General features: G+C 44.1%; 1 protein-coding gene across 5 annotated transcripts in view; it reads right to left on the bottom strand.

Moving 5' to 3' along the window:
* PEX5L (peroxisomal biogenesis factor 5 like) overlaps positions 1 to 21,778 on the bottom strand; it is a 189,304-nt gene extending 167,526 nt beyond the window's left edge. For all 5 annotated transcript variants that reach the window (XM_081190256.1, XM_081190260.1, XM_081190258.1 and 2 more), the window contains exon 1: positions 21,167 to 21,778. In XM_081190256.1, the coding sequence (XP_081046382.1) occupies positions 21,167 to 21,187 (21 nt within the window). In that variant the 5' untranslated portion in view covers positions 21,188 to 21,778. The remainder of the gene's footprint in view (positions 1 to 21,166) is intronic.
* Positions 21,779 to 24,509: the final 2,731 nt, after the last annotated feature.

Below are 24,509 nucleotides of genomic sequence, written 5' to 3'. Positions count from 1 at the left end.
TGTTAAGATTATCAGTGTATCTAGTTACAGAGCTGCCTTAGCCTGCCATGTTTACCCTTTTGCATGCCTTTTGTTTTGCATTTGCATTTTCCAAAAAGCTTACCAAAAAAAGAAATAAAGAAAAACATGAACAATGATAAATGATACTCATCAGGATAAAAAATACTTAGCATTCTCGTAGCTTTCAGTATTCAAAACACTTCACATACATTAATTTAGTAATGCTCACAACATTATTTTTATCCTCAGATTGCAAGCAAGGCGAGAAGGCTGAGATGCAGAATCTTTCTAAGGCTGCACCTTGCAGGCCTGGGGAAGGGATTTAATTCAGAGCTGGAGCATCTGCTTTACATGAGGAAAGTCCCACTTTCATGCTTGTGTCCACACAGTGGCGTTTAGCACATAGGCAGGTCATGCTGGTCTAATTTTTCTCTGTGTGAATTTGTCACATTTGCCCATGGATAAATGATTTTTTTAAAGAAGAAAAATGTTGATGTTTCCAATAGACAGTAGTGCATAATGCTCTATGGACAGAGCATTCCACCAGGTCGGAGCCATCACTGAAAAGGCCCTGGCCCTGGTGGAGGATAGTCTGACTTCCTTAGGGCCCGGGACCTTTAAACTATGGTTATTCCTTATATCTTAAGGTCCTCTGCAGGGCACAACAGGAGAGGCGGTCCTGTAAATACGAAGGCCCTAAGCCACAAAGGGCTTTAAAGCTCAAAACCAGCACCTTGAACCTGACCCTATACTCCACCAGGAGCCAGTGCAACTGGTAAATCACTGGGTGAATATGCTCCCATGGCAGGGACCCCGTGAGGAGCCTCGCTGCAGCATTCTGCACCCGTTGGAGTTTGTGGGACAGTTTCAAGGGCAGCCCCGCGTAGAGCGAATTACAGCAGTCAACCCTGAATCATTCAGATTCTCTTTGTACACACCTCGGGTGTTTCATTGCATTGCCAAAACTGCTTTAAAGCAAGTTACTCCAAATTGTACACCTGGATCACACTATTGCCTTTTTCATCACCTTGCAAGAGTAAATGTCTTTAAAGACTATAGGGGAGCTTTTTGTGTGTGTCCATGCACATGAGTTAACAACATGAAATTCTCAGAAGGTCAAATTTGTTTTATTGCTATACAGTGAAGTGGATCAAGAAGGCATGACTGTAAGAATGCATCTTTTGGGGGGAATGGGAGGGGCGGAGGGCAAAAAACGACTTTCAGTAGGGGGTTGCTTCTGATTTGCTTTTATGTAAATAGTGTTCCATTTACAGACTTCTTCACTGCAGTAAACAAACAAAAGCGGAGGCCTTTTAATGGACTGAAATACAAACTGGTGAGGCAAGTTATTTTACAAAGCCAGGACTGCAGGATCTTTCTAAGGCAAGCCGAATGAATAGGACAGTCACCTTTATTGTGGCACTGCTCCTGTGTCCCTTAACGTCAACTTGCTCATTCTGCAGCCTGAAATTCAGTACATGAAGCCTTTCTTATTACTTTGTCTGCATGCCAGAAAGGGGGGGGGGATCATTTCTCTGTGTCAGGCACCGAGAAAGGAAAACGAAAACAACTGATAAACTTAATCAAGGCAAGAAACTAAAGTTTTGGCAGGATCTCTGGCAACTCCAAAAATTGAAACAGGTTCTCCTAGGAATAGAGTCCCCAGCTTTTGAACTGGCCATTATAGATGTGTCTTAAGCAGAAACACAAACTGTGGACATTAGCAGGTGATAATGGCTTCATTCCACACAGTTGTGAAGCATGTCGCCTGCTGATTTTTACAGATCAAGCTGCAGAAGGCACATAAACAGAGCAGGCCAGCTTTTTCTAATCAGTTGTTGTTTTCTTGATTTATGAATTGCCTTTTACATATATGTCTCCAATGTGATTTACCGTCATATCATACGAACAGCTAAAATAGATTTTAAAATGGTGCAACCCCCGATCCCTAAATAGTTTATAACAATACATAAGAAACACCCAAAGTACAGGCCTTTTTGAGCCAGCTCATCAATGCAAATATACCAGTAATGGATGGCTATCATACCTCAACATGAATGCTGTGCCACAGTTTTGCTCCCTTTGCCTGTCACACGATTCAAGGATCCCACATGGGTATCCACCTTCCCTCACTCCAGCACAACTCTAGGACCTGCTCCCTGGATTTTGAGCACCGTACCTCAATCCCAAGAACATGTGCTGAAGTAGTGTCTGGTGGGGCGGAGAAGGGTGGGGAGCCATTGCTTGCCTGACTTGCCCAACGTAGAGGTTGCTGCTGGCAACTGATATGGTGAAGGACAAGGTGGTGGGAGGTTGGCATGGTGCAGCTGCAGCAGCAGAGCCAATCCAACACTTCCGCTCTTGCACCTGCACCTCACCAAACTCCCTGCTGTCTCATCCCTCTACATACAGTGTTGGGTACCAGCAGTGACCTCTGCACTGGGAAGCCAGGTAAACAACATTATTGTTTAGTCATTTAGTTGTGTCTGACTCTTCGTGACCCCATGGACCAGAGCACGCCAGGCACTTCTGTCTTCCACTGCCTCCTGCAGTTTGGTCAGACTCATGCTGGTAGCTTCGAGAACACTGTCCAACCATCTCATCCTCTGTCGTCCCCTTCTCCTTGTGCCCTCCATCTTTCCCAACATCAGGGGCTTTTCCAGGGAGTCTTCTCTTCTCATGAGGTGGCCAAAGTATTGGAGCCTCAGCATCACGATCTGTCCTTCCAGTGAGCACTCAGGGCTGATTTCCTTCAGAATGGATCGGTTTGATCTTCTTGCAGTCCATGGGACTCTCAAGAGTCTCCTCCAGCACCATAGTTCAAAAGCATCAATTCTTTGGCGATCAGCCTTCTTTATGGTCCAGCTCTCACTTCCATACATCACTATTGGGAAAACCATGGCTTGAACCATAAGGACCTTTGTCAGCAAGATGATGTCTCTGCTTTTTAAGATGCTGTCTGGGTTTGTCATTGCTTTTCTCCCAAGAAGCAGGCGTATTTTAATTTCGTGGCTGCTGTCACCATCTGCAACATTACCCTACCCCAATAGCACATCAGCTACTGATGTGCTGCCACCAGCTACTTTCCTTTTACGGAATATATTGACTGAACTTTTAGTCTACTTAAACAAGACCAATAGATTTTCTTTCTCCCTGGAAAGGCAATCAGCAGAACATAGTACTAAGTTACCCAGAAATAGAAGGAAGGAAATACTTCCCATCTGAAACACTAAGTTAAAGCAAGTACAGTGTGGGTGGGTGTGGGTGTTGTTTAGTTATCACAGGAGTTCCATATTCTGTCTGGAACAAGATTATAGTGTTGCATGACAAGAAAGCAAGACTGCCTTCCGAGCTGAAATATGGCTTATCATTCAAGAAGCAGGTTCTCAGCCATGAAGGCTAATGGCAGAGTTACACATGGCTGGGTTTGGATGATCATATCTCATCCAAATGCGGCCATTATGTCAGTCACAGTGGATGATATCCAACATTACTCAGAGTAGACCCACTGAAATGAATGGAACTCAACTTAGTTCTCATTTTGCCAGGACAAGGATTTCGCCTTGTGCAGTGGAATGTTCTCCTCCTGCCCTCCCCCTGTTGTGTGCCCCTTACATTTGCTGTAGTGGTTTACCCCAACCCTTTGGGATGGGTATGGGGTACACAGAGGGGAGGAAGGAGGTGAGACCTAACTCCTTGCACTGAGGGACACAGTAGCTGAATACCACCCAATGGGTCTACTCTTGAGTGTAACTTAATTGGATATCACCCAATTAAGGTTTCCAATCCTGTGTTTGCTAAATGAGGAAAAGAGGAGCATTTGCAAGGGAGATTTGGCAGGCAGTGAATGAGGTGCTTAACTGTCTTTTTCATACTTGCATTTTCCTTACAAATTCCCTCCACACATTCATTTTACGCACACATAGACACCCAGCATTTTTTAAAACTTCTCTCTCTCTCTCTCTCTCTCTCTCTCTCTCTCTCTCTCTCTCTCTCTTAAAGATCAAATTTTTAAGGATTTGCAGAAACTGAGGTATGAGGCAAAATGCACAGGCACTATTCTTTGTTTTTTGTATTGAGAAACTAACCTGCTCCCACCTTTAGCATTTTAATCCTCTCCCCCTCAGACAAATTCCTGCAGACTCTTATTCCTCTAGTTCAGCTTATTTTCCATTTTAGAGGCCAACTGGCAAAAAAACAGGACAAAATGCAGAGATGGAAAAAGCAGTGGGCAAGAGAATAAGTGGATGATATTCTTGCAAAACGAAATGCTCTCCCTTTCTCCTTCCCACCATGCCCCCTAAATCTGTTCTGGGGTTTTCCCCACCACCACCCCTCTGAAGCAGACTTGGAGACAGCATGGTGTGTGTGTAAATCCCATTGCACTGGTGCTAATCCTTACACTAGTGCAAATATTTCATTTCACACAGCCCATAGTTGAGAATTCACACATATCCCTAAGAAGCATTTCAGTGGAGACCAGGCCCACATTTAATGGAAAATCTAGTCTTATAATAGCCCGGGGTGGGTCTGTTTTAGCCCCAGTGACTTTGGGCTAATCAGATCATTCCTCTTACAGTGACCTCATGGATCTCTCAACTTTATTAAATATGGAAATAAAGGGCTGACTCAAATTGCTACCTCAGCATATTGGTTGTTGCCAAGAATAACTTCTGTCTGGTCAGGGCTTTTTGCAGCTGACATAAAGTTTAAAGCAGGAGAAGGAGAATTGCAACCATGTTTCATACTTATTGTGACTGGAAAGGAAAGCTAACTTCTCGAAATGCCAACTTTTTCTTCTTCTTGGTTCCATCAGGCCCTGTCTGCACTTGACATTTAAAGTGCTATAAACCCACTTTAAGCAGTCATGGTTTTCCCCAAAGAATCCTAGGAACTGCCATTTGTTAAGGTTACTAAGTTGTTAGGAGACCCCTATTCCCCTCACAGAGTTACAACTCCCAGAGTTCCCTGGGAGGAGGGATCGGTCGTTAAACCACTCCATGAATTGTAGCTCTGTGAGGAGGGGGAGATAGGGGTCCCCTAACAACCCTTAGTGTGCTGGAAGTTAATTTAAGAGGGGAAATGGCCAGAAGTGAAAAGGTTTTATGTCTCCTTCACCTGTCACTCATTTCACTAAGAAACTATCCTTTATATTTGTTTAGTGGTCAAGAGGAACGGGCCATTTTTAGAAGACATCTGAAGGCAGACCTGTACAGTGGTACCACGGTTTTCAAACATAATCCGTTCCGGAAGTCTGTTCGAGTTCCAAAACGTTCCAAAACCGAAGGCGGAAGCCTCAAAACGCAAGCCTCAATACAGAAAACTCAAAACGGAAGACTTGTTTCAAATTCCAAGGCGCGTTCAAAAACTGAGGCACTTACTTCCGGGTTTTCGGCGTTCGAGTTCCAAAACGTTCGACTACAAAGGCGTTCGAAAACCAAGGTTCCACTGTATAGGGAAGTTTTTAATGTTTGATGTTTTACTGTGTTGGATGTTTTAATTTGTTGGAAGCTGCCCAGAGTGGCTGGGGCAACCAGTCAAATGGGCGACGTGCTATTTGTCATTAGCAGTGTCTATAGTGTGGAATTCGTTGCCTCTACATATTAGGCAAGCATCTTCTGTGCTTGGTCTTAGATGCTGGCTTAAAATGTTTTGATTTACACAAGTTCCCCTTGCCATGTCATCTATTTTACATTCCTCTGATCTTTCCCTTTTTATGTTGTTACCTTTCATTTTATACCAAATCTGGGTTCGCTATGTGAACGTTCTGTGAGGGCATGGATTTCTGCTTGTGCAATGGAATATTCTGCCCCCCTCCCCACTAAACCTATTCTTGCACCCTGCACCCAGATTTAGGAAGGGTGCAGGGTGCATGCATATAAGCGGAAGTCCTATATCCTTAGCAGTAGAGAAATTTACTCATCTGTTTATTTTAAAAAACTGCTGGCAGGCTGATACACAGATCTTCTGTGCAACATCTCATTTACTTGATTTAGCACAGGAAGGATGAGATGCAAGAGATCACCATTTAGTTTTGCCATTTGGAAGTATGATATGTGGTAGACTTGCCCCAGTTCACAAAAGTGTCACAAGATGCTACCTTGCTCAGAGCAGCAAAGGTAAACGCCAAACAAAATCAAGGAGATAAAAGGGGCAAACAAGTTAATTAAAAGCAGGAGTAAATAACAGGTTGTTTTGAGAGATAAAACAGTGGAAACTATTATGGTCAGAGGCAGGGAGGCAGCCTGGGAATTTCTGCCCAACAAAGCTGGAACAAACAAGTTTTTGGATTTATTAATCTTGATTTATTTTAATTTCTTCTCATGGAACTGCTAGTCAAATGCCTACCACATGACCATAATATGTGGGGAAATATGCCCATAAAAATGGTCTGGCAGCTGAGCAGCTAGATGAATGTTTGGTTTTCCTTTGTTGCTGCGTGACCACATTTGTTGCTGTCCTTTTGCTCCCAGGCTTATAAACAAAAACCTGTCCCTTGGTTGCTAGGCATGCAAATAGGACTCAACTGCAGGTGGGAATAGGTGTCAAGACTGCTGATGTCCAAGGTACTGGGGCCTCCATAAAGCAGCAATATTCCCATGTACCTTTCTTAAGCTGAAAAGACATTTGGGAGACTTTCACCCGGGGGAAAGATTGTAGGCAGAGGTAGGGGAGACATTTGATTTGGTTTGCATTCAAAGGCAAATCTGTCAAATTCAAACTTTCTGAAACAACATGAGAACTGAAACACAGCAATCCACTGAAATTCACACTTCTCCAATTTTTTGCAGTGCTGTTCCCCAGCCAGCCAATGTTGACAAAAACGAATGTGTTAGAGGAAAGTCTGCATAAAAGTTAATAAATACAAAAATGCATTATATTAAGAAAAACTGCTTGCACAAATGTGTACATTATTCAAAACTGAATACAAAAAATGTGCTTGCTAGGGGAAATTCACACTAAAATGCTGATGAATTTTCATTAGCATTTTTTTTTTCAGTGAACCACTGCAGAAATGTGGAGGACTGAATTTAAGATTGGAAAAAATGAGGAATGGGAAGAACTGAAATGGACAGATCCTTCCATTCCTAGTTCCTCAACACATGCATTATCAGCTTTCTCTACCTCTCCCGGTTGTTTTAGTGGCGTGTTGCCTGCTCATACTAGTAGACAGACAGAAAAATTGTGTACAGTTATCTAGAATATTATTGTGGAAGATATCCTGATATGATACTGCATAAAGATAACTTTTGAGCCTGTCCAGATGAATTTGCAACCAGCAAAATTACTTCATTAACCAGCTAAATAACTGGACAATCAATTAATCAATCATTTTATTTGTATGTCACCTTTCCAAAGTTAAAATCAAGCTCAAGGCAGCTTACAACATATACAAAATTATGTAACTATAACCATAACAAATGTAGTCATAAACAATAAACAGCACAACAAAAAGTACACCACCAAACTGAACAATTTCCACATGATTTATGTAAGACCCAAAATAAAAATATAAAGAATCAACAACCCCCACCTCCAACAAAACCACCTGGACCAGGAATGGCCAAACTTGGCCCTCCAGCAGTTTTGGGACTACAACTCCCATCATCCATAGGTAACAGGCCCAGTTGTCAGGGGTGATGGGAACTGTAGTTCCAAAACAGCTGGAGGGCCAGGTTTGGCCATGCCTGCCCTAGACAATACCACAGCTCAGGAGTCCATTTAGCAGCCTTAACTTGTAGCTGGAGTCAGTCAGGACTCTGCCCTCCCAGGCCAGGTGGGAAAAGGCCTGCAAGGCAGGGAGTAGGTCTTCCAGGACTCGCAGACAAGATGGTCAGGCATACGAGATCAAGCCTTTCCTTCTAAAAAGATGTTTCTAAACATGTAAGAGGATCTTCCGTGATCTCATGTAAGTTCCTTCTTCTGATTTCACATTGCCCAAGTGCAGTTCTTATGCACAGGGCGAACAAAGTGGCCGACAAATTGTCTGAACTAGCTCTTAACTGAACTTGACCTAGTATTTCAAGTGCTGTCCTATTTATGTTATTTTATTGGAACAAACTATTAATGGTACTGTGAGAGTTTTCTGTCACTGTCACAGAATTTGCTGAACAGGGGTCTTTATCACCCTTGAATAGCTTGGTTAACAATGCCACAAGACAGAGATGAGAACTACATTGAGATTGAAAATTTGTTGTTATAGAAGGAGTTTTGTTAATTTGCATTTACGCCACCTGATCTGGAACAAGGCATCTACTTGAGTCCATTTCCTTTATGTCAGCTATTTTAAAAATAGACCATACAGCCATATGGAGTAACTGGTCGGTAGATTCACTAGAGTTGAACAAAATACCCCAATTAATATGAGAAACCTTAAAACATAAATCCTTTTAAATGAATCATCATTACTAAAGGCAGCATTATGAAAAGTGCGGATTAAACCAGGTTCTGCAAACATCTATTTTGGACTTTCTCTGAGCTTACTCGAAAATGCTCATATCACGGTTTAAAATTAATACAAAATAACATGCATCAAGGCTGTCACTCAATTTGACATGTCTTACATTAATTATATTCATTAATTGCAATCAATTACTAAATCTGCATACACTGGCATGTGAGTAAAGACAAGGTATTTAGATTCTGTGCATATGCACATGTGCACACATGTGCACACTAAGGTAAAGGTAAAGGGACCCCTGATCATTAGGTCCAGTCGTGGCCGACTCTGGGGTTGCGGCGCTCATCTCGCTTTATTGGCTGAGGGAGCCGGCATACAGCTTCCGGGTCATGTGGCCAGCATGACTAAGCCACTTCTGGCGAACCAAAGCAGCACACGGAAATGCCATTTACCTTCCTGCTGGAGCGGTACCTATTTCTCTACTTGCACTTTGATGTGCTTTCAAACTGCTAGCTTGGCAGGAGTAGGGACCGAGCAACGGGAGCTCACCCCGTCGTGGGGATTCGAACCGCCGACCTTCTGATCGGCAAGTCCTAGGCTCTGCGGTTTAACCCACAGTGCCACCCGCGTCCCTCATGCACACACTAGGTGCCTCCTAAAACAAAGATAGACTATCTGTGCTCCTCCATAAGGTATTAGACTCCATCTCCTGTCAGCTCTAACCTGCATGGCAAACAGACAGAGATCATGGGAGTTGAAAACCAACAACATCTAGAGAGCCACAATATCTAAGACACTTTTCCTGCAACAGAGGAAGGAGGGATATCTTCTCTAATACTGTGCCTTACCACTCATGTATTTTTTTATCATTATATTCATTACAATTTAACTGAGTGCACATTTTAATCAATGTCTTTTAGTTGATTTATTGTTGCTGCCCGGCTTAGCATTTACATGGTGCTCTAGATTGTTCGAAGAACTTCATACGCATTAGCCACGTAATCCTTACCAACAAACTTGTTGGGTAAGTTGGTATTATTGCATTATAGAGATGGGAGTGATGGGCTGAGATTAAAAGGCTGAGGTGAGATATGAAGAAGGGACCTCAACCTTGCCGCTGCCCAGGACTGACCTGCTGGGAAGAAGAAGAGTTTGGATTTGATATCCCGCTTTATCACTACCCTAAGGAGTCTCAAAGCGGCTAACATTCTCCTTTCCCTTCCTCCCCCACAACAAACACTCTGTGAGGTGAGTGGGGCTGAGAGACTTCAGAGAAGTGTGACTGGCCCAAGGTCACCCAGCAGCTGCAGGGAATCAAACCCGGTTCACCAGATTACGAGTCCACTGCTCTTAACCACTACACCACACTCGCTCCCTGAAGGGAGCCTGAAGGGCCCTGCCCTGTTTCTCTCCACCTGGCTTGGAGCGGGGCCTGGTGAGCTCCATAAAAGGATGCTGCTGCTGGGCAGAGAGGGCTCCATTTTTGTTTTTTTAAAATTGCATTTATTTTTTATCTATGCAATTTTAAATTGTGATTGATATTCATCCTGTATTCTTAGTTTTATAATAATAATAAAATTTATTTATATCCCGCCCTCCCCAGCCGAAGCCGGGCTCAGGGCGGCTAACAACAATAAAATAATACAACATTCTAAAATCATTTCATTATAAAATGAATTCAAATCAAATTGATGGCAACCATTGGGCTAGAGTTCTGTGAAGATTTTAGATTTTATTATTTATGTAGAAGTTGTTTTCCATTTGGTTGTGTACTTTTTGATGTGTTTTATTTATTTATTGCTTATGACTTTTGTTATGTTGGTAATTATGTAAATCTTGTCATGTTGTAAGCCGCCTTGAGCATTGTTTTAACTATGGAAAGGCGGCATACAAATAAATTGATGATGATGATCTTGTCTCACAACGGAGATGATAAACCTGTTATGGGTTGAAGCATTTCAGACTGCAGGTGGGAATGAATGCTCCTCCTTATAAATAATAATAAATAATAATAATAATAATATATATTTTTATTTATAACCCGCCCTTTCTGGTTCAAAAACTGGGCTCAGGGTGGCTAACAGCAAATATAAAACATTGATTAAAATGCGACTTAAAAACAGCATAAAACACAACATAAAATGCAGCATCAATATCAATAAAATTCAAAAATTCAGGGGTCATTTTTTTTTGGGGGGGGGAACCCAGTCAGTAGACATCGAATGATCACTAGGGCTAACTGGCCAAGTTGGTCCTACTAGGGCCAGAAGGAGACCAGGGAAGAATTTAAATGTGGGGTCCCAGAAAGGGTTTCTTCATAGAAGAGGGAAGGGAAAAGGGAATAGAGGATCAGGCTAATTCAAATTGAAGGCCAGGCAAAATAGCTCTGTCTTACAGGCCATGAGGAAGGAGTCAAGTCCTGCAGGGCCCTAGTCTCTTGTGACAGAGCATTCCACCAGGTCGGAGCCATCACTAAGAAGGCCCTGGCCCTGATGGAGGATAGTTTGGCTTCCTTAGGGCCTGGGACCTTTAAGCTATTATTATTCATGACCTTAGGGTCCTCTGCGGGACATACCAATAAATGTGGGGGCGAGCATCTCTCTCTCTCTCTCTCTCTCTCTCACACACACACACACACACAATCTATCCATCCCCATTTGGGAAACTAGTACACTGAGAATGGTTCTAGCCTAGCCTTATTTTTGACACACAGTTTTCTATGTGTATGAATCTTTATGCATAGGAATCTCCCTATTCCATGGGAAAACCTTGGATTCCCTCCACCGTCTGTTGAACTGTAGAGCTGGAAGGTACCACAAGGGTCACCCCCTGCAATGTAGGAATCTTTGGCCCAATAGAGGGCGTGAACCCACAACCCAGAGATTAAGAGTCTTGTCCTCTAATCGACTGAGCTATCTTATGCCTGAAGTGCCACAACCCTGACAAAGGGTTCACTCTAGTGAAAACTAGGCCAGCGAAAAGAGTGTAAATTTTAAAGACTCTCATCCATCAATGCCGTACATCAGCTCCTACTGCAATCTTTTTCTGAATGCAGCAATGGTACAGTTCAGACTCAAAATAACTGTTCTTCTAAAATGCCACTACAACAGGAAGAGGCTGCTTCCTGATCACACACCTATGCCTACCCTGTCCATCACTAACGAAGGTCAACAAAATAAAGATGGAGGGCAGTGACTCCAAAGGCAATAAGAAGCACTGGCCAGAGCATGAATATTTCAGAGCCTGTTTTTTGTTTGGTCATGGAATACATGCCACAAAGTGACAAATTACTGCAAGCAGTGATGCTTAGAATGTCTGGTAACCTTACCTTGGGATCTGCTTAGAAATACTAATCTCAGGCACAGAGGGAGATCCATTGCAGGGAGTTGGGGGAGGGGAGAGACCTCAACAAAATAACATTCTTTAGGACTAGCGCCCACATATTAGTAGGGTAGCCACTTGTCCTCCTTTAGAGAGGACAGTCCCTCACTCTCCCCTCCAACTCCTTGATCCATCTTTGTCATGCTGGAACGTGAGCAGAGGAGGGCAACCAAGATAATGAAGGGTCTGGAAACCAAGCCTGATGAGGAACAGTTGAAGGAGCTGGATATGTTTAGCCTGGAAAAGAGGAGGCTGAAAAGAGATATGATAGCCATCTTCAAACATTGAAAAGGCTGTCACATGGAAGATGGAACAAGCAGGTTTCTTCTGCTTCAGAGGGAAGGACCCAAACCAATATTTTCAAGTTACAAGAAAGGAGATTCTGACTAAACATCAGGAAAAAACATTCTGACAGTAAGAGCTGTTCAACAGTGGAACAGTTTCCCTCAGGACCTTGTGGACTTCTCCTTCCTTGGAGGTTTTTAAGCAGAGGTTGGTGTCTTTTAAAAACTGCGTTACTCAGGCAGACCTTTGGAAACGTGAATCTTTTTCTTGTTGATGGTTTTACTGCAGTACTGTGTTTTTAAGTTGTACATCTCCCGGTTCTGTTTTCTATGAGAGCACAGTTTATAAATATTTAAATGAAACAAAACAAATGAAAAATGAATCGCTGAACAGAGCCATAGAGCAAATACATAACCTAGCCAGCTTCCAGTCCACCCACTGATAGATTCCCAACATGGTCTAGAAATGCAGCTTAATGTGTGGCCATAGCAAACACCTACTCTTTCTACAACTTTGAATTGGTTCTCAGGGGGATCCCTTGGGAAGTAAAGTGCATTAAGTGGTTGTCGAAATGAAGTAATTGTGTGAAGATGGTCTTGGGACATGAAGCGATTTCAAGCTGTTCCTGCCACCTCCCAGTGCTTCGAAGAGAAAAGAATGGGATGCAGAAAATTTTAGTGGAGTTTGGAATTTATGAATCCCTGCTATTAAGGATTGGCAAAGACACCTTCCAGTCATTACTCGAGATTTCTCAGGGCCGCTTGGTTCTAGAGCTTTGTTTAGGCTTATGTTATAGCTTTCAAAGATATGATTTTGCTCTGGGTCTGTGTGATTTTTTAATTTTTATTATCTTTTTTTGCAGCAACTTGTTCTTTAAAAGGTAAAGGGACCCCTGACCATTAGGTCCAGTCGTGGCCGACTCTGGGGTTGCGACGCTCATCTTGCTTTATTGGCTGAGGGAGCCAGCGTACAGCTTCCGGGTTATGTGGCCAGCATGACTAAGCCGCTTCTGGCGAACCAGAGCAGTGCACAGAAACACCGTTTACCTTCCCGCCGGAGCGGTACCTATTTACATACTTGCACTTTGATGTGCTTTCGAACTGCTAGGTTGGCAGGAGCAGGGACTGAGCAACGGGAGCTGACCCCGTCGCGGGGATTCGAACCGCCAACCTTCTGATCGGCAAGTCCTAGGCTCTGTGGTTTAACCCACAGCGCCACCCGCATCCCAACTTGTTCTTTATTGCACCTTTAAAAATGCACACACACATAGATACTGCTGCAGGGAAGACTACATTCATTTAACTATGTAGTCGGTTCCATGTCCAAGTCTATTTCTCAAACCATTAGTCAGACAGCTGAGGCCTCTATCATTTTGGTTGTTCTTTTTCTTTAAAAAGAAGATCAACACAAGTTGGATTTTCTACAGTCCTCTGCCTTAAGAGTACACTTTTCGCTACCAGGAATTTCTTGTCAATTTACTGCTCAGACCATCACCAAGAGTACATCTGCAGCAGTAGAGTCTCAAGTGTGAAGACTAATCATTTGGCTTTAATAGGTAGGAAAGACCCCCCTCTGAGTTCCATCATCCAAAGAGAGAGAGAGAGAGAGATTTGGAGTGGACAGAAGGAACTGGAGCCTTTTCCACAATAATCCTTAGGCTTTGGGGTGAGTTCCAAGAATCCCTTCATATGATTTAGGGTGGCCACTTGTGCATTGCCAAAAGGGTGGGGCGAAGCGTCACCCAAAAAAGAGGGGACAGATCTGCACATAATCAATATGATAGAAATAGAAGTATAATCCTGCTCACCATAGTGAGGGGGAAATGTGAAAAGGTGGAAGTCTCTGCTTGCTCAGTCCATGTGATTATTGTTGATGGGCAACTTCAAGGTTCTTATTCTTCTTTCTTATGCTACATTATCTTTAAACAAGACCAGACAGCTCTTCCAGCAGAGGACTGAAGGAGTCCATGCAGCGCTTCAAATAGAGGACTGTCTCCTGACAGCCCTTGAAACAGAAAACGGTCATCTGTTAAGTAGGGCACATGCCTACCCTAGTCTGATCTCCGGTTGAAATTCTTTCTCAATTGTATCTGTAGTTCATCTGCTCATATTACTTTGGGAACATAGGAAACTGCCTTAGGCCAGGTCAGATAACCAGGCTGTCCATCTTGTTCTCTACTGTACACACCAGGGGCCGTCAACTTTGTAAGGCCTGTGGGAGCATTTGGATATTTGAGTGTGACTCTCTTCCCCACCCCCTGGATGTCAAAGGAAGAGCTGAAAACAAGACTATGAAGCAGATTTACCACCAAGGCATGGCCTCCTGCTATGAATGCTTTTTGCCTTAGTTCTCTGCACCAAAAGTTTTTATCATGCACATTATACGCAAACAGATATGCACATTGCTTTCCAATGTGTGCTTTTTACATATTCCTTGATATATAATTGTTGTTTGTGGACTGTGAGTGTGAGTCGTTTCTTTGCTAGAGGCAACCTATATGTAGCGGGGCTGCAGTCCTAATCAGTATACTCAGTAAGTGCAATTGAATTCAATAAAAACTCAATACTCCCCATCTCAGATAATGCACCGGGTGGTTTTTCTTTTACCTGCTATTTTATTCTTAGCTAGCAGAGCAGGCGTGCTCTGCTCCATGGGGTCACGAAGAGTCGGACACGACTAAGCGACTAAACAACAACAACAGCAGAGCAGGGACAGAGGCAGTTGGAGTTTTTCTTCCATTTTGCTTTTTTAATTGTATGCCACCCATAGATCTCATTGTGGTCCACAGCTTCCGGGCAAGAATCAGGTGTTTGCTTGCTGTGCAACATTTATAATAAAAGTTTAGAAAGTGATGTTCCTGATGCATGACAGAATCATCAAAAGTTAGGCATGACGCAAGTCCTGTTGCAACCAGCGGACTTAGTTTAATCACAAGCACAGCAAAATCCTATTCCCTTCCTTTCATTTGGGCTTGCTGGATTATGCTCCTTATATTTACAGGATCATTGTGGGCTAAATCTGCACTGTTTACTTGGAGACTACAGACTGGGTTTGTACACACTACTGCATATCTCGAGGTGCAGCTTTTCAGCCTACCAAATTGTCTCACTAATTGTCTCTCTAAACTAACAGTGCATTATGGCTGCTTGTGGAAACATACTGAAAAGATTCCAAGATCTTTAAGGATTGAAAAAGGATTGCAATAGTGTCAACAGAAGCATCCAGACATCAGGTTTATGGTCCTTCAAACCATGGTTGGAAGGATTACAAACAAGCTGTGCTCCTTTATTTCCCACTCCCCTCCCCTTCACCTCTCCTCACACACAGCTTGATGAACAACTTCCCGGTTTAATGAAATGATAGCTTGCTTTTAAAGCTGAACGGGCAAACCATGGTTTCAGCAAGTCCTCTGAACTGGGATTGCAAACCAGGGTTAGCTCTACATTTGCGGCATAATGCAAAATGTGGTTTCATTAAACCAGAGAGTAATTTGTTGCAGCCCTGTGCAAGAGAGGAGAAGGGAAGTGGAAGTGGATGAGGGAGCACCAAGCTCATTCATGAACCTTCTAACCATGGCTTGCAAGATCCAAAGAATGACATCTGAATGCAGCCAAGAGCTCTTTTTAAAGAACTCCCACTGAATTGAACAGGCCATCCCTAAGTTAAAAGATCTGATAAATCTGAGTTGAGGGTTCAACGAAGGTCTACAGCTTTGATTGTACAGAGGAACCAAAGTACACTGCCCAGAGCTTGGGGCATTCATAAATGCCCTATGAAATGCCCTATGCTTCATGCTCTGAAACACATTGGCTTGGATCTTCAGATAAGGCACTTCATGGAAGGAAACTTTCACATCTCCTTCCCCCCCCCCTGGAATCACCTACACCCCCAGAAGAACCTCCTCAGTGGGTCAAGGGACCCTCCTCAACCGTGTGGGATGAAGGACCTCTTGAACAATATGGATTGTTTTTGTATGATTTGGGGCAATTCCTCCTTCCACCAGCAGTCCTCATATTGTTTAAGAGGGGCCCCTGGCCCTTCAGAGAGACTTTGCAGGGGGCTCCAGAGAAGAGACAGGGATGAGAGTCTTTCCTTCTCCTAAACTTCCCTAAGTTAACATCTTAGGATCCAAAGTATGCTTGGAAGTAAGTCCTGCTGGTTTTGATGACACTCAGTGATGTATTTGGAATCCAAGTCGAGAAGGCTGGAGGTATATTGTGATGGCACCTTGGCAAAGGAGGACTAGAAAGCCATTATTTCAAATGCAGAATCATATTGTGTGAGCTGGCTGATCTCTGGTAAGGCCAGCAGTAATTTCTTGCAATTGTAGCAGCACTTTCTTTAGCCGCCACAATCACAAACATATCCGTGATTGCCTGATCTGCACAATGTATTTCTCAATGCATGAGCCATGATTGCCTGGTCCTTGTTCTGCAGAAATTGGTATACATGATTCTGTGACTGGAATAGGTTGTGGTGCCCAAACGTGACGCAGTGTATGTCTTTTTACCCTGACATTTGTTCATTTGCTTTAAAGATGTCTATTCCATCCTTCCTTTCTAAATGCTAGAGCGATTCACAAGAACTCTTTCAACCCAAATTGGTGATGTAAGGCTTCAGCAAGGGAGTGGATGCCTAACTCTTTCCCCTCTTTCTGCTCAGAACTGACAACCTCATGCAAGCTACTTTTCAATGGGGGAGTGGGGTGGTTAGGTGTTTATTTCCCACTGCAAGCAGACAAGCAGATTAGGGAGAAGGAGAGTGCAGCTATTTTGAACCAGAAAATGGTCAGAGGGAGGATGGCCACGCAAGTCCCTCTGCTTAGCCCTTTAAACTCACAGCATCCAGGGGCTGATTCTGGTTGCAAAATGCTGGTGTGGACAGGTGTAGCCAACAAGCCTGTTCAGGGGTGGGGGTACAGCTGGGTACACTTCCCCCAGGTCTTGGAGAGCTAAGCCAGCTGGGGGCCCCCCCAGGGGCCTGCCAGACTTATGCTGTCATGCCAAGAAAGCCCAATGCCTCCCAGACGACCAAGGACTTAATCGGCGAAATGGCCATGGGCAAAATGCCAATATGCACTGTAAGGCTCTGATTGTAAAATCTGGACCTGCGTTACTTCAGGTCCCTAATTAACCACAGTTTCTCAGTTTGTCTGAACCAGGAATCTATGACTACCAACTTCAGAGCAAGCCTGGATCTTAAACCGACTCCAACCTATGGCATAAGATCCTAGGTTGTCCCAAAGTTGGCTACCATGGTTTCCTAGTTCAGATGGCACAGGAAACTATGGTTAGTTAGAGATTCCTTGGTTAATCGAGGCCTGCCACGAAGGGAGGAGTAAAAGGGCTGCATGCCAGGGTAAAAGGCTTTTGTATCTCAGTTTATTAAGCTGACATACAATTGCATAAATGCTTGTAGTCAATGGCCAAAACAGTTTCCCACGCACACTGCAATCAGTTGCTGCAACAACAAAACTTTTAGAGCAACTTCCTAGCCCCACAGAAGTGTTTCACACCTGCCCCAATACGTGGATCATGGAAAATGTAAGAAATCCATGATCAGCATTCCCAACACCTTCAGGAAGCTTAAAAGCAGCCGATGGGGAAAGGGGAGTAAGTTGATGCAGGACAGTGGAAAGAGAGTGTTTGATTCTATCCTTCTGTGCTGCTTTGCCAATCAAAATCCCTCCCACCGAAAGCTAATGCATCCACCAGCCTAACAAGGGATAGGGATGGGCCACAGTGGTGAAGTATCTGCATTACATTCAGAAGGTCCCAGGCATCTCCAGCTATGGCTGAGAAAGAGCCCTGCCTGAAATCCTGAAGAGTCTCTGGCCAGCCAGTGTAGACAACACTAAACTAGATGGACCAATAGTTTGATGCACTATTAAAGTTAAAGCAGCTTCCTATGTACAGTATAACTATCTATCTATAACCCTCCCATCCCAGTGGGGCTAACAGCTGCTTTCAGGGGAGCAAGCCAACCCAAGCCAATGGCACACCACAGCACCTTTTAAGTTTTGGGTTGTTTTTTTAAAATAACGCCAGGAGATCCAATTACAGATATCCAGCATCACATGCAATTTGACCCTAGAGCATCAGAGCAAACACAAAACAAAACTCGACTGCTCTTGTGGAACTTGTGAGCTGCCTTTCTCTCCAAAACCAGGACACTTTTTTTAATGAAAGAGCCTAAGAGCTCCAAAAGGCAATGTAAGCCGATTTGATCTGGCTGGCTTCAACATGACCAGAAAGACAGGCTTAGAAAGCGGGCCATTGAACTGTAAGTTAAGCTCAGATGTATCAGGTTTTATACCCAAGGCATTCCAATTTATCTTACCCTGCTTGAAATCTTCTACAACATCTCTGCTCTCCTTCACTCCTTTGCTGAACAGCTTTTGGAGCCAAACATTTAACCCTCAACTCCCAATCTTCCTTTGATTTGGACCCTCTTGTTCTGAAGGTCCACAACTAATTTTTCCTAACAGGAGACATAACTGTGAATTAAGTGAAAAGAGGAACTGGATAAACTTTTTAAAGAAAATCTGTAGCTGGCTAACAAAGCTTAGCAAATAATAACAACACAGGAAGGCTTTACAAATTTGTTACTGTCAACATCCAACTCTATGATTCTATGATTCTATGATCACAGGTGGACATGATGGGAAAAGGTGGAAATGTTGGGAAAAGAAACCTTCAAGCAAATATCACATTATAGATTAATTAGCTATGCCTATTCCCCCCATACACACTGTGTTAATCACAAAAAGGAGAAATTCTTTTTTTAAAAAAAGATGTACGTATGTGGGTAGATGGGGAAACTGCTGTGGTTTTTAAGAAACATTTTACATTGGGTCAACCATAAGAAAGTAAAGTACTTAAAGCTGGGACTCTAAGCATATTTGCTCGGAACAAAATTATTCAGAAATATTTTTCATTTTCAAATAAACGAGTCAAGGATCACTGCCTATAAGTCTACATAAATACCTAATATATGAAACTAAAGAGGACAAGTGGCCAGCAAACTTTTTCTAATCATTTAATTAGACATTTGTTCACTGAGCCTATTCTAGATACCAGACAAATGCCTATTTAGGATTATATTTTATGACTTGAAACAGCTCATCATTACCAACTGTTTTTAGCCTGAACAATTTCCAAATCTGCACACCTAGATGCAAATCTCGTCAAGGAAAGCTTTAAGCGAGCTTTTCTTGATTAAACAAATGAGCACGTTACTATTAATTAACATAACGCCTCCTTTCTGCACTTATATGAAGTGTGCAGTTTCCAGTAGAATTCATACTATGCCAGCGCAAAGTTTGCAGATGCACAAAAGCTAGGCGCTGAACCCAATCTTTAAGTCCAGTTAAGTGAAAATACCTTTATTCCTGTTGAAATGAAGCTAACATAAATTAGTTTGTGACCTGATCCTGTGCACTGACTTTATTGCAAGTTATTCCATGTAACTCCATGATTTGAACCGCAGCCTTAAAACCACGAACTAACCCTTAACCCTTAGACTGTAACCCTTAGACTGTAGATCAGTCTAAAGAGGTACAGGTTGGTGAGTAACACAATTTCAGCAGTCAGGGCAATGTGCATTTCCCCTCATTTAAGGTATAGAATGAAATCAACATTTATTTGTGCTCTTTAATATTAAACTGTGCATGATTTTCTTGATCCAAGCCTTCCCTAGCTCTTAAATATTGCTGAGCTGCACAGTCTTTTTTTATATATATATACTAATTACAGAGCCAATTCAGTGACCATGAAGAGTTCTTACAGCATCTAGTTCTATAAAGCAAGAAGTGCTGAGTCAGGATGCTCATTTAACTTTCATGTGTCACATTACATATGCACTCCTATGGTTGACATTGACGTGGGCAAAAGCCCGATCAACAAGCCCTGAAATCAGCCAGAAGTACCGAAAATAAGGGGAAAGGCAGGGATTTTCCTCTCTGCTCTCTGTCCTTATCCTTCCTATTCACGCATGTTAAGATATGGATCTGGATACATACTAGAGGTGATTTTAAAAGTGGGTTGTTGCTGATGTTTTCTTTTGGCAGAGGGAGTTGAGCAAGGGAGGGAGGTTAACCAAGAAATTAGATTTGGTTGCATATAAGGAAAAAGGGCTCCAAGCAATGGGCTCAATATTTCAGCACTCCCTCCACAATAAGACCTGTTTTCTTTAAGGGAAAAGGACCACGTGAAGAAGGAAGAGAGGGAGTCAAGGTTAAAGCCACCATCCCTAGCGTACCAAGGGAAAACAGCATCCTCCGCTTTCAGGGCTATATACATGGATCGATAGCAGTCGGAGGCTGCGATTCTATCTAGAGATGCTGGAAGACGTGCGTTTGAAATTCCAACCTTTGCAAAAAGCATTGTGCTTCTCTCTCCGTCGCGCCCCCCCCCCCGCACGCCCCCAAATTCATTCATTCACTCTTTTTGCTGGGCCAGATCAGGCGCCGCCCGTTTAACGTGGAGAGGAGGCGGAAGAGGAAGAGGAGCTCGGCGGTGTGCGTGGGAGAGACAAAACAAGCACACCCCAAACAGCGGCCGGGGAACCAGATGCGCTTCTGAGGGCGCAGAACCTCCGTCCACAAAGGGGCAGAGGGAAAGAGGATGCACAGGGGCCGGAGTTTGCGCGCGAGGTTTTGCAAAGCCAAGCCCACCACCACACAAAAAAAGTAAAGAGGGAGAGCGCCTCTTATTGTTTGCCCTTCAGCTGACATACATGCAAGGATGCCTTGAAAGCAGGCGCTGGAAAGGAGAGGTAGTGGGGGGGGGGCGTTGTCCGATTTCCACTAACTGTTTTCCTAGACGGTTTTGTCTTCCCGGGAAGGGCTGACCTGGTGCGTAAAAGTCACCGGTCCAACCGGCGTCCAGGGCAAGACCCCGAAGTTAGTTGCAAAGTTCACCTGCTGCAACCTCTAGCCACCGGCCTCCTTTTCCTGAAGTGAGGCAAGAGCCCGGTCCACCTGTTGCGCGAGGCGCAGGCGATGCGTCCCCCTGCCCACCCCTGCCCACCCCAGAGAAACTTAACCGAAGCCTGGATTTCCACCTTTTGCAAAGCTCGCTTCTTGCTGCCTCCTCTTACCTGCATGTGTCCCTGGTACATTCTGCTTTGCCTGCTTCAAGATCCACCCCCCGAGGCCGACAGGTTGTGGGACTGGGGGAGGAGGGGGTCGTCTTCCCCGACTAGGCAACTGCAAGCAGGTACAAGGTGAGAGCGGAGCTCTGGAGGAAGCGGGAGTCTCGGGCGCCTGCAAGGGCTGAGTTAGGTGCCCGGCAAGCTCGCCGCGTCTGTTGCTCGCCGGTGACCTCCGCCGCCTCCTCCTTCCCCTTCAAGGCGGCTTGCCGGGGATTTCTCGCGCGCAGAGTGTGCCAACGGGCAAAGGGAGCTGTCCTTCTCCCCCGGGGTGCTGGAAGAGGAAGCAGGCAGCTAGGCAAAGAGGGGAGGGGATGCAGGAGGGCTCTGTTGTTGTTGTTGCTGCTGCTGTGACTGTTCTTATTTTTGCAAGGCAAAACCCGGGGAGGACTGCAAGCAAACTCTGGCCGCCTCCGCTGCCTTTATAACTCTGCTGGTCTCTTTTTTCAGGCGAACTCTTTTGGGCTTCCTGCTTGGCTCCTTCATTTCGCTTCCTCTCCAAAAGCGACCCCTCCTCCTCCTCCCTCCTCTTGCTGCTGCTGCTGCTGCTGCTGGACGGAGAAGGAGCCTCCCCCTCCTCCCTCCCTCCTTCCCTCCTTCCCTCCCTCCTTCCTTCCTTCCCTCCCTCCCTCTGCAAAGAGCGGAGCGCGCGCCATCCGGGGATCGTTCGAAATACCAGCGCGCGCTCGGCCACTGCCTGACTGCATAGCCTGCAAGGTGCAGCGGGCATTGCCGTTAGGCAAGCCTTGTTTCCCTCTCTGTCTCTCCCTCTGTTGTTTGTTCCAGCCCGCAGGATCCCTCTTCCGGGCTTAAGCCAAGCTGACTGAGTCTGGTTGCTTCCACTGCTCTTTATATATAATATTACTAAGAATAAACCTGTTTCTACGGGAGTGCAAAAGTGACATTGGGAGCCCACGCGCTCCTAGCTCTTCGGCTCTGGGTGCTTTCAGAGGACACGCCGGACGCCCCAAACGCCTCTTGTATGGAGTAGCCAATGCAGATCCGTAGGCCTTCTTTTGTTGACAAACGCAGGACTGACCTAATCTGAGCTCGTGCAGAGTTCCTGGCCTTCCCCGAGAAATCTTGAAAGAACTTTAAGGCAAAGTGTTCTTGAGCACGTGCAAAATAGCTTTCCTAGGTGAAAGGGAGGGTTTTCCAGTTTGCACCTTTCAAGAGGCTATAATTCTGGTCGGGCCAGGAAAATTCTTCTGAGGGCATTGCTGCAACCAAAGAAGTTAAGGACATGACCAAACAGCTCTAATTAAGGGCATCATTTGCGATGTTGGTCCTTGCCCTATACTGTATATATGACTGACCAGAATCAGTGCTTGAGCTGTGTGCAAACCCCAACAGCTGGCTTTTCCTGAAACTCCTCTGTGCTTCCTCCATACATAGTCACCCCAACACTGTTGGGTTGAGCCAAGTGTTGTAATCGGGCAGGAAACCATTATCACAATTCAAACCTAAACAGACAGAATCAAATTTATGGATAGTTATCATTCAGCAGCGCTAGGGTGGAGTTTCCCTTTGAAAACTTATTGGAGAAGGGCAACATTCAGGTCAGCAGTAGAAAGTCCCGGGGGAGTTTGTGTTCCTTTTGTGGTTTTGGAATATTGCCATTTCTGATGTCAAATCAGTGCCTGATTCTGTACTGCTTTTAATGTTGTTGTTTTTTTTAAAAAAAATGCTGTGCACTGCTTTGATATATTGTGAGAGGGCAGTATAAAAATAATTAAATAAATAGATAAAAACAAATATTCCTTTGCAAGGAGACTGACCTGTGGCCTGCAAAAACCTGTAGAAAGCAGAAGGGTATATAGTATGTATCACATTGGAACACGTGTAGATAAGTCCTTGATGCTGTGGATGAAGGTACTAGGGATGATGGGAATTGTAGTTCATAAATAGCTGGAGGCACAAGTTTGGGAAACACTGAGCTAATGCAAGAGGCTGGCATTGCCCCCAAGCTTTCAATCATAAAGGCTAGAAACTTGCTTTTTTAAAAAATAATTGATTCTCACAAAGCTGGGATCTGTGACAAGTTTCCCTTTCTTCACTTCTCTCTCCCTCCCCCCCTTCTGCCGCCACAACTTTCTGTGAAATGGCATACAGAGCTCTGAGCTTAGATATCACCCAAGCCTTTCAAAAGAAATGTCACTCTACATAGCATGTGGAGTCTGCTGTCTTTTAATTGCAGTTTCTGAAATGTTTGTATTAACTAAACTTCCATTATTATTTTTTTAAAAAAGGTGTGTTGCAAACTGGCAAGTGTAGCATTGGGATGGATGGGGAGGTGGAGAACATGAGTCAGCGTTCGGCAGCTGGCCATTTTAGATTCCTATACCCCAAATTAGATTCGCATATGCAAAGAAAAATGAGCAATCTCTGGTCTGGTTTCTCTGAGAAAGAAATAAATGCACAAACATTCAATAGCACTGCAGAGTTGCTAGCTCAGCAGCCACTGGACCTACCAAAGAAGTCATCAGACTGGATTGTATTCGTGGACAAATAATTCTCAGGAAACCAATTACTAAGAATGGTGGATGCACCCACTTCTGTGCATACACACACATACAGAGAGAGAGAGAGAGAGAGAGAGCGCAGTGGGGAATACAATGCTGGAATTGTTGGTATGTGTACCTCACCCATATGGTCTGCGCAAGCTATAAAATAAGGTGGCGAAATCTTAAGAAAGGACACTGGACTGCACTACCTCATGTAAACAAAATAATGGAAGCTCCTCACAAGGAGAAGACCAGCAAATTGGAAAGACAGGTCCTAGCCCAGTCTACCCCTGTTGTTTTAGCTTTCTGCTTGCGGTGAGTTTTGAGGATTGTGTCTGCTTGACTTGGTTTTAAAGAAGGGAACAATGCAAAAAATATGATACCCCTTTGTACTTTGCAGTAGCACATTCCATGATGCTACCTCAGGCTTGTACCATCTCATTCCCAAAGAGCAACATTATGCTGACTGAGGTAGAATGCTGGAATATACCACTTCAGTTGTGTGGGCTGGGTGTGTGTCTGTCATATTTTCTATCACCTTAAAAAACATCCCACCCTACCTGGAGTAAACTAACATATCAGGGAAACAATTCCTTCTCAGATGTTCTGTACCCACGGGAACTAAACATGTAGTGCAGAAATATGGGACGATGTACCTACCCCTGATGATGTGGGTGTTGGTCACAGTCCCCAGCTATCACATAAGTGACTCAATCTGAAGGGTTGTCTAACACAACAATCCTGATTGGTCAGAATGAGGAACATAGGAAGAGCCAATCCAGTCCAGC

Source organism: Podarcis bocagei (genome assembly GCF_964188305.1).
Source record: "Podarcis bocagei genome assembly, chromosome: 4".
Classification (NCBI taxonomy): Eukaryota; Metazoa; Chordata; class Lepidosauria; order Squamata; family Lacertidae; genus Podarcis; species Podarcis bocagei.
This window is presented reverse-complemented; position numbering and strand designations above follow the sequence as displayed.